The sequence below is a fragment of the Poecilia mexicana genome, unplaced genomic scaffold (assembly GCF_051168715.1).
Source record: "Poecilia mexicana isolate PSO_F unplaced genomic scaffold, ASM5116871v1 scaffold_12, whole genome shotgun sequence".
In the NCBI taxonomy this organism is placed as follows: Eukaryota; Metazoa; Chordata; class Actinopteri; order Cyprinodontiformes; family Poeciliidae; genus Poecilia; species Poecilia mexicana.
This window is the reverse complement of record NW_028263381.1, coordinates 16044439-16058708: the sequence shown is the minus strand read 5'-3', so window position 1 is coordinate 16058708 and position 14270 is coordinate 16044439. Positions and strand designations below refer to the sequence as shown.

General features: G+C 38.9%; 1 protein-coding gene across 2 annotated transcripts; it reads right to left on the bottom strand.

Annotated features, from left to right (window-relative positions):
• Positions 1 to 2533: 2533 nt before the first annotated feature.
• LOC106918321 (ER degradation-enhancing alpha-mannosidase-like protein 3) lies at positions 2534 to 14015 on the bottom strand. 2 transcript variants are annotated; one of them, XM_014987961.2, is made up of 20 exons: positions 13123 to 14015; positions 12980 to 13025; positions 11968 to 12068; positions 11313 to 11352; positions 11093 to 11205; positions 10863 to 11016; positions 10460 to 10594; positions 10211 to 10316; positions 9980 to 10077; positions 9727 to 9852; positions 9530 to 9613; positions 9231 to 9314; positions 8790 to 8914; positions 8547 to 8712; positions 8207 to 8361; positions 8005 to 8122; positions 7116 to 7286; positions 6180 to 6345; positions 5899 to 6090; positions 2534 to 4600 (listed from the first exon to the last, which is right to left on the bottom strand). In XM_014987961.2, exons 1-20 carry the CDS (start codon positions 13284 to 13286, stop codon positions 4335 to 4337), a joined length of 2610 nt encoding a protein of 869 aa, XP_014843447.2. In that variant the 5' UTR covers positions 13287 to 14015; the 3' UTR covers positions 2534 to 4334. The 2 variants fall into 2 exon arrangements, with proteins under 2 accessions (XP_014843447.2, XP_014843445.2); XM_014987959.2 differs by having other exon boundaries at positions 7116 to 7289; positions 13123 to 14013.
• Positions 14016 to 14270: the final 255 nt, after the last annotated feature.

Below are 14270 nucleotides of genomic sequence, written 5' to 3'. Positions count from 1 at the left end.
CATTAACATTGCTTCAAATCAGAAGTAAAATGTTTGTAAAACAACTCCAGTCCTCAAGCATACATGCCCTGCACGTTTTAGATGAGTCCCTGCTCCAACACAGCTGATTCAGTCCCTTAAATCCTCCTCAGTTTGCAATTAAGTTCTGCAGGGACCTGATAATGAACTATCATTTGGCTTAGGTGTGATTAAATAGGGAAGCATCCAAACCACAGAGGACACTGGCCCTTGAAGACTGACTTTGGACACCACTCTGAGGATTTTAGATTTGAACTACAGCTAGTGCTGGTTGAATGCAGACCAGATTCCTAAAATGGCAATGTACTTCTTTAAATAAGCACAGGGAAATGTCTACTATTGCCCAATGCAAATGAGTAATATAACCACTTAAAGGGAAAACGAAGACTTTTTGTAAATGGTCCTTCCACTTTAAATCATCACTATAATGCACATTTTGTATTTACTCTAGCAATTTTTGGAGTGATCTGAACAATGTGACCAAAGAAAGAAAAAAACAACAACAAACAAACAATAGAAATCGGCAGAAAGATGGCAACATTTTCTGACAAAAAAAACAAACAAACATTAGTATTCACAATTAGTTGACTTTTGATTGTGAAAAGTTTGTGTGTGAAAAAAATCATGTTTGTTGTTTTTAACACAATATTGTTAAACTAGTGTCCCCTAAGTAAATAAAAGACAGAAGAGTGAATATTTTAGGATTTTACCCTTTATTAGCACAGCTAGAGCTCAGTTACTAAAAGTAAAACAATACCTATTATAAAAATCTCTTGGATTTCTTATACAATCTTTTAAATAATTCAAATGAAAAGAACAATAAAAAAAAAAAACTTGTGCTGGAGAACCGACTACTTTATTACCCAAAAAACGTGACTTAAATTTCCACGTTTCATTTTAATTTCACTCGAGGCACATCAAGTATGAGCAACACTTTCCCACAGCACCTGAAGGTATCAGTTTACTGGAGATTAGATGTAGCAGCGCCATGACGTGGAGGAACCCGTTTACTATGCATGACGTCCTAATTAGTTTATCTCATGACGCAGAGTGAAATAAATCGCCCAATTTAGCGGGTTTTTTTTTTTTTTTTTTTTTTTTTTTTAACTGTTGAAGTTGAATTAATTTGTTCTTATGAGACAACTCTTCACCAAGCAGCGGGTGTTTGAAATATATCTAGTAGTGAGGACAAGACAAACATGGTAGATTTATTCTGCCCCTGACTAGAACTAGAACAAATCTGGCCCGAGTGCTTATTGCTTTTCTAGAAGGGGAAGTCCAAAGCTCAGTTAGAGATGAAATAGTTACGAAAGAGGAATTAAATGTAGATCAGCCTTGCTTTCAAACCACGGCCTAAAGCATTTATGCTACTTTTTTTTTGTGTAACCTTTTTTAAGTTTGCAAAAAGATGTCAAAGCAGAATATATATTTTTTAACACTGTCTTTGACTGACTTGAAAGTATGGCTTTCCATATGAAAGCAGTGGTGAAAGAAAAGTTCAACTCACCAGAATTGAGTTTCATGACTTTCTTTTATCTAAAATGTGCAATTTCAAACTTTTATTTGTAAATATAGCAAAAAAAGAAAAGACTGAAAGAGGTTTATTTACATGTTGAAAAAAACCCATATTAATTCAGAAAGTCTAATGGTTTGCACTACGCTTTGTTCAGAGAAGAACAAAAACACAAGTGTGATTTTAGTTTTTTCTTTATCCACAAAGGGTCAAAATCATATGTACAGATTCGCCACATACAGCCAAATTAAATTAGGGTAGCAAGTTGCCTGATTTTATTTGTATAAAAAAGGGGTATTATTAAAATTATTTATACCCTTATCAATAACCAGTGGAAAAGACTGTATTGGTTTTACAGCAAACATGTAGCTGCTCACGTTTGCTAATCAGTCCTTTGCATCTTTTGTATTTGGAAAGCCCTCACTGCCATCCCCCTAATCTTTAGCTTCTTCATCAGATTATCATATTGAAGTCATGAATCTGATCTGGTTGATTCAAGTTTTGAATATTTCAAATCAAAACGTGCAAGGACTGTGAACTCTTCTGGGCTTAACTGGACACAACATGACCTTCAAAAAAGAACTTTATTAAATTATAAATATATGTAAATGTATGATCAGAATCTGCTTCATCAGAATGATTAAAAGTGAAGCCCCTTCTCACTGTGCAAAGTGCAAATCCCTGACCATCTTAGTTTCCATGCAGGCTTTTAACCGAGCATGATGAAGCTATGGCTAATGGCAGACGATTACAGGACAAACTGTGCAATTGTCATAGATTTCCAAAGTGGTGAACTGATGTTTTATGAATTATTCCAAAACGTTGTTGGTGTGTGTCTCAGTAACCCCTGCAGCTTATCAGCAATGGTAAAGTTTTATCACTTTCTTCTGCGTCTATGCAAATGCATGAATTGTGTTTCAGTTTCAGCAAAGAAGAAAAAGCATAGAAATGAAAAAAAAAGAAGTTAACAACAAATACAAAATAAAAATAAAATGCTAAAAGGAAGTTACAAGTATCTTTATTCTCAAATTCACCTGGGTGAACGTCTCATATTTTCTTGATTGGTCAACGTAAAATGTCACTCTACGGATACAGAAATCAACAATTAGAAGCAAATCGTCAAGTCCAAAAACATTCAAATGCTCCTAAAATATTTCTCCGAGGCTAAAAAAAAAAGTATGGCAAAGGCTCAATTACAGAAATATTAGTTAAAGAGCGAAACCTATAGGACTCCCTCTGCTTGCACCTGAAAGAAAACATAATGTGTAGAGATTATTACAGCTCTTTTGGCACATTTTAGGCTGCAGTTGTTAATAACATAAAATATCTAAAACAAAAAGGTGTCCTTGGTTTGCCCTCTATTGGCATTTTATTCTGCATGAAGAATAATGTGCACAGACCTGAGGTAAAAACAAAACAAAACAAAACAAAACAAAAAAAAAAAAACTTAGCAATAAATTTTAGAGAAGTCTCCTTGCCCTACAAAACCCTATCGGATTTCTGATCTAAAATCAGTTTTGAGTGTGAAAAATAGTCCACTGGTCAAAAAACATTAAGTGGAAAATGTGCAACTTATGAGTAGTGAGAGCAAAAACCAGCAACAGAAAGTGACTGAAGAAAAAAAATAATAATAAAGTCATTGCACATATTAATGCCCGTGAAAAACTTCACAATGTGAACTGGACTGCTAAACGGTGCAAATAAATCCAAAACTCATCCAAATGTCTTGGGGAGAAAAGTTTTTTCTATTTCTTATGCAACCGTGACAAACGTGAAATGAAATCTTGCTGCACACCTGAAAAGAAAACATTCATAACTAAATGTTGAACAACATTTTTTCTGTGTGGAGATGTTTAACTTTGGTTTTATATTAGGAATCACCATGGGACTTAAACACGGTTGGAATATAAAATAAGTTCAGAGCTAAGGATCGGATATGATCACCCCAGACTGCAAGGTGGTGATTGAATGTGTTTTTCACTTTTTTCACAAGGTAATTTGAAATTAGCTTTCCTAAAATTTGTACAAATACAATATTAAGAACCAAAGCCTGCAATGAATCTCAAATATTACTCGCAATTTTTTCTTCTTATTTGTTATTTGCATGATTAGGTTTAGAGGTTTCAACCGAGATTCATTTTTATATAAATATAGCCTAGTTAATAAACTACACTCACACAGTCTAATGCTAACTCTTTAATTAGCCAGAAGAAGTGCAAAACATTCCCCCTCAAATGTGCACATAAAAAACATAAATAAAATTGGTCAATCTTGCATACTGCATTCACTCATCAAGTCCCTGAAGTTTCTACCTAGTACAAAATTTACTTTCCAAAAGAACCCAAGCTTGTCTCCTTCATCCACCTTACACATGTTGCAACTGAGAGTTTATGGAAGCTGACGCCACCTACTGGCCAAGTAAGACTCCACCGATCGTTACGGACCGCTAAAACAGTATTTTTGAAGAAGTTAAAAAAAGGTGCAATCTAGATTAAAAGCAAATTGCATACATTTTGTTACCTCTTCTAAGCTTCCCCCCCTAGGTTAGGACGACTTTAAATCCTGCTCTACTGGGACACGACATCGCAGCCACAAGCTGTTTGTAGCTACGGCGACAGGAGACCAGCTCATGTTCCGGCTGAGAGCAGAGTCCCTCTGATCCCACTGTGTCATAAACATGGAGCCGTAAATTCACATCCTCTCTGTTAATTGTAAACATGCAGGCTGTGCTGCAGAGCAGAGAGAGAGGGGCCACATGCTGCTCACAAACCAACTAGCCAGCAGCTTTAGGGAACCACAGCGGTCAAGGGTTTGTGCCTGGTTCGGGTTTGGAGTTCAGGGCTTGCGGAGAGTCTGTAGAACAGGGTCCAGTTCTGCCTTGAGAGCAGACCTGTTGGCGCTGTGACTGTTGTTTTCCGCCAAGCTCTTCTTCGTCCGTCTCTTTAAGGAGGACCTCGTCGTCCTCCAAAACCAGCTCCAGTGTGGTTCCTGGAGCTGCTCTGCCCTCCGACCCCCCCTCCTCTCTCAGGCGGAGTTTTATGTTCATGCTGACAGGTTTTTCTGATTTATCTGCAAAAGCAAAACAAACAAAAATAAATACATAAACAAAATGCATAAACTCAGAAGGGACACTCATACCACACACATAAATAAGATCTGATGTTATTACTTTAAGAATTATATTTAAGAATGGAGTTATAAGTAAAGTCCAGCAAATAAAACTTAACATATATAAGCAATTATAGGTCATTCACTGGAACTTAAATATAACAGGCACATTGATCGACACATTTGACATTCCTAAAAACTTAAACTTGAGTGAAGCTATTTAATGGGTAAAAAAATAAATAAAAAAAGTTGTTAAATTGTTGATGTTGTTAAGGACTTAGTGTTATCCTATAACATTTCACAAGAAGCTTGAGGCGTCCAGAGGCTGGTGTTTTTGAACAAACCCTCTTTTTGTAGCCTCTTTAGATCCTAGCAAGAATAAAAACTCAGAAAAACTCAATTATATAAACTCAAAATCTATACCCTATAAAAAACAGACCTTCAAAAGAGATGCTTTTATAGGATTTAAGTCTGGGGACTGAGAAGTCGTAGAGGAAGTGTTATTGTTTTTTTTTAAATAAATGTACTGATAGAACCCATCTGATTTTTATTTTAAATGTCCTAAAGAGTATATGACGCTACATATAAAAAGTTCCCATGGAATTTCGAAGAGAATCAAGCCCACAGCACCACAGATCCTTCACCATACCCAACAGGGGGCAGAGGGTGTTTTTGCACAGATTTATCCTGAGTTTTAGTCCACATCTTACTTGTTTGCTTAAGTTTGTTCTTAGTTTTATCTAACTAAAGAACTGACCCTCTGTAAAAAATCCCAGAAGAGAATATAAAACTCTAAATTTCTACGCTTGTTATAGAAATTGCTTTTTTTTTTTCTTTTTCCACCTATCATATTTATCTTGCACGTTGTGTGAAATTAAAAGAAAGGTTATTCGATTCTTATTAGAAGTTTCTGGAAAAAAATATCAAAGTTAAAAGGTGGAATAAAAAAATTTTCCTAAATTTTTCATTGTGAGGTTTTTGCTACCGCCATGAAAGATTAAATTAGTGAAAGACTTTTTACACTTCTTTTCCAAGGCGTGCCGATACGTTTGTTTGGAGCTGCAACACCATTTTACCAACGAAAAAATAAATATGCAAGAAGAAAATATCTCTTTCGATCAGACTCTCAGGCTTGTGGCTGAATTCCATCATTAACTTCCTGCATAGCAAAACTTAGTTCTAACTGCTGAATTAAACGGCAACAGAAATACACAACGTGGAGTGCTTTATGTTTTAATGGACTTCCTCCGGGTCCTCACCATGTCCCAGCTGCCTCTCCTTCGGCAGCAGCAACACATCCACGTTGTGATGTTCCTCCAGGGCGGAGGTGAGCACGGCGCCCTCCCGGCTGAACAGAAACACTAAAGGCAAGGTGATGTCTTCGGTGGAGTCGCCGTCTCCGACCATCTGGAAGAGGGGCGTCTCCTCGCTGTTACTTCCTTCGCGATGATCTGTGCGACGGGGAAGTTTGTCGATAATTTACTTCCCGAAACATTAAAAAACTACGAGAGGTATTGTTAGAATACAAACTTTTTCTCACCTATAAAGATGACTCCACCGGCTCCAGCTTGCTGCAGCCAACGAGCCTTGGCTGCAAACATGCAGTCACCGCGTAATGCAAGTGCAATACGGCCTTTAACCTCTGCTGCGTTTTCTATTGGCCCACAGGCAGTGTAGGGGGAAGCTTTCACTATGGTTCCTTTCACCTGTGGTAAGAAGGGAATTCATTTTAGTTTCAAATTTTTTCTACATTAGTGAGAAAAGCAAATACATACAAAAATAAGTACATTTTTGTATCTAATTTGACAATACTCCTTTGAATTTAGGGTACATTCACACCAACCCTGTTTAGTCTGCTTTAATCTCCAGTTCGTTTGTAACCCGGTTCATTTGGGGAGGCGTGAACGCACAATCAAACTCTGATGCTAACCAGAAAAAGAGAACTGCCTAAAAACCTAGGTTTTTCTTTGGTTAAAGTGAACTCTAGGGCCGCTCGGATGCATAAGTGAATGTCAAGTGGAACGGAGACTGCTCCGAAAGCAGGAAGTGGACTATAGTGCAAGGCATTCTGGGTAAATACAACCCAAACATAGGTGCATCTAGTGCAAGCTACAGAAATGGCTTATTGATTTTTTTGTGTGAAGACAAAACAGAAATCCTTCAGCCGCTAAAATCTGACTCCGCTACATTTTTGTTTACATGATGAAGGAAGTTGCGCTCTTGTCTCCTTCAGAGGTTCTTGTTCCATTTTCTTCAGTGATTCTTGGTACAGTGGCGCCACAAGTGGGGCCACTTCAAAGGGGTTAATTTGTTTGACGAAGTGCAGTGTAAAAGTGAAACGCACCAGCTGAAAATGCCAATCGAACCAAGTCTACCGGATCAACACCCGTAATGTTTCTATTCCCAATATGACAATATTTTTTGAAACATTAGATCTCTTTCAGGTTTGGTCTCAATAGTAGGCTCTTTATCTCACCCCGTGCTCCTGCTTGGTCAGATCCATCCCAAACTTGGCGGGTCCTGCTGTGAGGACCGCCCTGCCCAGAAACGGAGGAGATATGAGCTGAACGGCGTGCGGCACCACCAGCTCCTCCTCTATCGTCTGGCTCACTTCTGCGACAAGCTTTACGCGGAACACTCCTTTATGCTGCTGCAGATATTAAAAATAGTTTTAAAAAAAGACAAATAATCTAGTTGAATTCAACATATTCAATCATGTTTGGGTACTTTTGTAACTAGAAAAATACCTGAGCATCATGTTGCATGTCCGGTATTTTAGTTGAAATGAAAAAGATACAGGTTATGGAGTTACTACAGGCCTTTACTTGAGAGTTATACAACAAGAAGAGTGGCAGAAAGAGAAGAGAAGACATGCAGTGAAGGGATCAGGCTAGGAGGACTGAGCTATCCTTCAAATAATTCACTTTTCAAAAATCCATGAAGTTCAAAGTAAATTTTAATTAAGCAAACCGAAAGCTTTTCTGTGCCAGCTGGGAATTTTAATTAACCTTTTTTGTTGTACAATAGCAACCGGCTAGAGTCGTCAAAGTCATGACTCTCTAGTGTGTAAATGCGACCAGAGTAATACATTTAAGTCTTAAATTAAGCTCTCCATACAGCACCTTTAAATTAGGCACTGACTGGGCTCGTGTTAAATCACACTATTGTCTGAAAGGACTTTTTAATGCTACACATGCAACAATTTCTTCCACCATATTGGAATCAGTAGATTTTCAATGTTCATACTTGAAATATTTCATAATTTAACGTGAGCGAGGTTTAAACCAGAAACTGCTACACACGCTCTGAGGGTGATAATAACTGTAACTGAACACGTACGAGATTTAGAGGTAAACGAGGCCCACCTTTGAACCAATGGAGTCTCCGAGGGTAAAGTCATTCAGAGGGGTGAGAGAGATGCCCATGCTCTTCAAGAACTCCACTGGTTCCATGCCGCTGTCGTGGAGCGGCAGCTCAATTTCCCTGTGAGGAGTCGTGAACACACTCAGTTTCACGTCAAGCAGATCAACGACAGAGATACTGAGAGTCTCTTGCACCAAGTCCCACCTGATGGGTAGAGGGGTGAAGGCTCGTCCCACGCCGGTCAGGTACTTGTAGCCGTCCCTAATGGTTTTGGCAAACGACGGGTTGTTGGGGAACAATGTCTCTGTGCTGGGGCAGGAGTGCGTAAATAGATCCTCATCGTGAGCAGCAGGAGCCTCCTAAAGCGCAGCACAAAGAGATAAGGCACCTTTCATGAGCACTTCATCAAAACAAACCGTCAATCTGTATCTGTACGCAACAAAATGTTGCATATATAATTTACATATTCTTGCTGTATACTCGTAGAGCGACATCTTCCTGTGCAGATTCGAGAAGGGTAATTCAGATCGCTGAGAACTTTTACCGTAACGTTGGTCTGGACGGTGACTTGAGTCGTGGACAGAGAGACGGGCAGCAGGTGGGCCTCCGTGGTGAAAATGTAGTCGTCCATGTTGATCGGCAGCTGGCTCTTCTCCGAAAACAGCAGGTAGAGGTACTTGAACATCTCTGCCAGGAAGAACGAGTCCATCCTACGCGAGAGCGATGACACCGAAATATTATTCATGGTTTCCCTCAAAGCTTTGGCTTCGTCTGTCCCAAACAGCACCTGTCTTCATGTGTCCCGGTGCGGACGTCCTGCACAGCAGCAAAACCGCAAGGCACCCTGGCGAAGGCATTGAGTTTTTCCACTATAGATTGTCCCACTCTGAGGTAGTAAGGGTCACCGGTGGCCTGCACAGGTCAGACAGAAAAGACCTGGGTTTTCAAGACTGAAATAATACTTATAATTATAAAACAGCAATTTCTTGGGCTTAATGAATGAACATCTAGAGCCACATGGACGAATGGATAGAGGGTCTCAAATATTTTAAAGAGGGTGTGTTTGTGAGAGTTAACTTGTGTTTTTAAGCATCGTTTATCTCGCAGCTCTCTTTTTTTCTTATTAATGATTTATTGGGATCTTTTTAGGTTTCATTTTCTTTCTTGCCAAGCAGATAAGTCAAACTGGAACTAAGCATGTTGTGTTTTTTTTTTTAAGTGTTTCTACCTTGTAGAGGTAGTAGGTGCTTTCTGCAAACTCTGGTCTCAGCAGGTGTTGACCCCAGTGAACTCTGAACTCTGTGGTAAAAGCCTGGGTGGAGATCGACCAAAGGAAGCAAACATGAAGCCGTGGCTGTGGACACTCGTGACCAGATTCAACAGCAAAACAATGCAACTACAGAACGAACGTCACTTACTGAAGAAAAACGAACTTTGTCACTTTTAAAACATCGTGATTCTCGCGTGTTTCAAATATTTGTCTAATGCATGATGACAACAGATGAACAGGAATGAGACAGTCTTTACCTCTGGGAGAAACTTGTGCTGCTTTGTGACTTGGTATAGCATCTCATGAGTCTCTATGGCTGGTTTCAGATCTCCTGTTAAAACCTATGCAAAAAAAAAATATATATATATATATATGTATAATTTTTTTTGACTCAGCAACCTTTTATCTGTCATCTGCTATTTACTGATTGGAGCAAATGTAATAAATAAATGACCTGTAATCCAGGGAAGAAAGCGAGCAGCGAATCCATCCAGCTGCGAACGCTCACAGTGGGATTGTGCATGTGCACGTTGAGCAGGAGAGGAGGCTGGCTGATGTACTTCATAATCGCACTGTAGTGCTGTTACAGGGAAAAATAAACATCATAAAAACTGGATGAAATAACAGTTGACTAGAGCTTCAAATGACAAGATGTGCAGCAATGATGGGGCAAGATGGGATGAGTCGTTTGTTGAAGGGACACTCACAATGTTGAACCTCTGCAAAAATGTATCGTCTCCCAGAAGAATGTAGGCCTTCATCAGATATTCGTAGTACGAGTCGATTCCTGCGCCGACACCGCTATCTGCACAAACAGAAGCAAAAAGGCTGTTCATTTACAGCAATGTGGGATTCTTATCAAGATTGCGCAACAACAAGAGGGACTCTGGGATTTATTAGGCGTTCGCAGATGTGTACTTGCGCTAGAGTGATGTTACCTTTCCTGACCCATTCTCCATTATGGATATTGATCACAGTTCCGACTAAGTCACTTCCTCTCTGTCTCCTCTCCCAGAGGACGTCCAGGGCCTTCCTAGCATGTTCCTGTTAAGCATCAATAAGCAGCCGGCTTTAATTTTCCAGATTAAGGCGAACTGAGCTCACACTTCAGTAATTGCACATTTACAGCACACGAATGCACAAAAAACAAACATTAAGAGAACTCTGTAATTACAGGCTGGCAGTACCTCAAACACAGACTCTCCCGACAGCCTGCTGAGAGCGGCAAACTCCAGGATCATGGTCCCTGCACACGCTGTGCACGTGTCCGATTCGGTGCCGGTGCGCGAGAGTGGGTTCAAGATGCCGTACCGCAGATTCACCTGGGAAACGAAGAAGAAGAAAGTCACTCAACTGGATGAAAAATATAGATAAACAAGCTATTTATGTTTACTTTCAATCAGTTTTGTTTGTGTTCAGTGAATTAGTTTCAATACTGAGTCAAAGCATTAGTTTTGTAAGGCTTTTTTTTTTTTTACTAAATGTACACGTAGAAAAATGAAATATTTATATGTTTGGAAGATTCAGTGTTATGAATGGTTGTGGCAGAATATTTTAGAATATTTTAGAGAAATAAATAACGACTATTACCTTAGGGTAGGGAAGGCCACTGGAGGTGTTGAAGGCAGGAATCAGTCTGTGGCCCAGCTCGACGGCCATGTGAAGGAGCTCATCACGATACCACTGCATCCTCTCCCCGCGCTGCCTGAGCAGGTCAGCCATCACGTGTCCCCCCAAAAGCCCCCTGGACACATGTTTACAAACTGATAAACAGCACGACAGGACACGTTCAGCATCAAAACCACACACAAGTTTTATACCCCAAAACCCTGATGTTGGTCTCAAACACGGACACCACCACGTCGTTGTCCAGGCGCACGTCCCTCACAGCCTTCTTCACTGCGTCGTCAAACTCGTCCAGCTTATTCAGCACCTGTGCACGTTGCAACCAAGAGAAAAAAAACGACAATTTCCAAAAAAGGAAGAAGGCGCAATAAATACGTTCTTGTGCTGGTGAACAGATGAACAGGAAGTACATACCACTAAGGTATCTAGGGTGTCGATCAGAGTGAGAGAAAACCTACAGAGCAGGTGGCAGAAATGTTACGAGACAGTGAGAGGAGGTCATGTCACACTTTGTTGCACATTTACTTTTTAGAATTCTACATCCCGTTTGAATTTACATAAAATAACATTAGACTCGTTCTGCTTTACACATAGTCTGATTTAAATTATAATACGTCTATGATTTATCCGTTTAAATGTTGATTTCATTCACACAAGTTTTTGTTACGTTATGCATGATCTGGTATTTGCAACAACAGAGCAATAAATGTCTACTTTGACTCTGTGAGCTCTTTCAACTCAAATTTGCAGGAATATCATCACCTAAGCTGTACGTTCTTTGTGTTTCATTTATATTCCCAAAACATTTGCAATACAATTTATATCTTCATTAGATTACTTTCCCATTGGCTTTGGTCAAAACGGTAAAATTTATAAGGATTTTTGGAAAAAAAGAAAGAAAAGATAACAGTCGTGTGATTCAGAAAAGGAATGCTAAATCAACCAGACAGGTTGTACAGACTGTAAATAAATTATTTAAACTAATTTCCACCTGATTGTTTGATTCAGGGAGCTGTGAAACATTATTTGATGTTTCAAGGTATCAGAGGACAAAGTAAGGTGTTCTTACTTCCCCAAGGAGTCGTCGATGTCCCCTCTGTTAGGCTCTTCTCCGCGCACTCTCCCCTTGCAGCTTAGCGGCATCAGCTCATCTGCTGGATAGGCATATTTCTGCAACAGTAACAGCTATAATTAGGCTCATCACTTTGTAATCATTTAATTCATGCTATTTAACTCATTTGACCATCTCCATACTATTGGTATAGCTTTTCTTCATTTCTAAAAAAAATAATAATAATAATAATAATAATAATAATACATGATGAAAACGCCTCCAAAAGAGAGGATTTTTGTCATTTTACATCTTCATGTACTACTTCATGTTTGAGCCAATATTCTCAGAAGCAAGTTGGGACATCAACTCTCCAGTGATTACATATGAATAAAAACAGCAGAAAATGTGTTCAAGGTTATTATTTTTATCTGTAAACATCCAGACTCCTTTTCTAATGCTTCAGTGGGATCTTGTAAATATGGATTAATCAAAAACTGCCACTGATTGCCTTTTTGCTGATATCTTATTTCATTATTTTTACAAGACGGAGAAGCAACTTAATTCACCATTACAATAGATTCCCTTTCTACAATAATCTAAACAACACAGCATAGAACACATCTTGCTTTTCTTCTATATAAAAAGTCAGTGTTTTATGTGCCAATGAGCTGCTCTTTGACCATTAAACTTTTCTCCCAAAGGCTTTTATATGAGTTTACAGTTTCTAATTCCAATTATACTGCATATTAATGACATTAAAATGAGTAAAACATGTCCTGGTTTGGTTTTATGCTTTATTAGCATGTAAGATTTTGTGGAAATGGAATATGCTTGTAATCCGGTTATCACAGAGCTGAGTGTTGAAATACTTAGAGAAACAATTGAATTTATATCTGCTGTTTTGTTCGTGGTATAAACTTTAAGTTTCCTCAAAACACTCAACTAATAAAACTGTCACTCAGGCAACTTTGAATGGAAAAAATAAACAAAAAAATGTTGCCAATTACAAAACCTGAATTGTCCTTACCATGTAACTTCCGTAGGCATGGTCAAACATCTCCAGAATTTGGTTTCTGTAAATAAATAACGAGAAAACATTAAGCAAAACGCTCTCCCCGGGTAATTTCTGTTTATTACATAGAAAAGCACTGTGTTTACTCCAGGGTTCACCTGATGTTGGTCTTCTCTTCTGGTGTCATGCTCTGATTCTCCAAACAATTCACCCAGCCAAGAAGACTGGCGATCAGAAGCGTCTTTAGCAACATATCGGTTCCAAAACAGAGACCCGGTTTCCTCAGAGATTTAGCATCAAGTCTCCTCATGTGTTCTAACATAACGTTCAACTTTAATGGGAACAAACAGACTCCTCTCTATTCAACACCCACGCAAGTCAAACAGTCCACCTGGCACAGCTGTCCCCTTCATCCTCTTGTTTTGGTAGAGACACAGCACAATTTTAGCTACCTCCTAATTTCCATTTTCCCAGCTTTGTTGCCCTGTTGTTTGTCCAGTCTTAATAGGACCACTTCATGGAAACAAAGCCTCTCTGACGAAGTGTCTCCATGTAAACAAAGGAGAGAGAAAGCTATAAATGACTCGTAGACTCCTATTGAAAAAATAAAAAAAAACAAAAATAGCTGCCTATGTAAAGGAAACACACCTCTATCCAGACGTAGAAATACAGGAATACTATTTATAAACTACAAAACTGAAAGGAGAAGGTGAAGATGTGGCTCTACCAGCTGTTGGGAGGCTCCCCGTTGCTAGCCTGATGTCGTTAGCAATGGCAGTTAGTTAGCAAACAAGCTTCTTAATAAAAACAATTAAACTTATATTGGGACCAGATTTCATCCTAAAACAGCTTTAACTACGTTTTATCGAGTAAAACTAATCCGAAGCAAGTCAATAGTCAGGAAAGCGAAGCTAAGACGTCTGTTGGATCTGTCAAACAACAGCCTACCCGGCTGTGGAAGTGAATATTTTAGCCCTGAATTAGTCTTTCAGGTAACGAGAGTGCCACGTAAGAGTGAGGCGAGTCCGTCGCTTTGACTGTTTCCTCCTTCTTTACGTCCATTATCATTCAAAATATTGTACTTTTTTATTTTTATTATATTAATAAGGCGAAATATACGTTACAAGATTTCCATAAAAATATAGTCTTCATTAAAAAAACAAAAGCAAAATTTCCCTGACAGACTTTATTTAGGGAATATCTTAACACTACACACGCCTACAAGTACAGCAAGTGGGTTCGCATCATTTATAATCCGGCAATTTCCCCGGATGAACACTGGCTAACAGTGATGAAAGCACTGTTC

Bases quoted from the DNA above. Each gene is read 5' to 3' on its own strand.
- LOC106918321 (XM_014987959.2), bottom strand. From the start codon at position 13,286: ATGTTAGAACACATGAGGAGACTTGATGCTAAATCTCTGAGGAAACCG. The intron at 11,353-11,967 runs GTAAGAACACCT...CCTGCTCTGTAG, and splicing joins ATCGACGACTCCTTGGGGAA to GTTTTCTCTCACTCTGATCG. The intron at 10,078-10,210 runs GTAACATCACTC...CTGTTTGTGCAG, and splicing joins TGGAGAATGGGTCAGGAAAG to ATAGCGGTGTCGGCGCAGGA.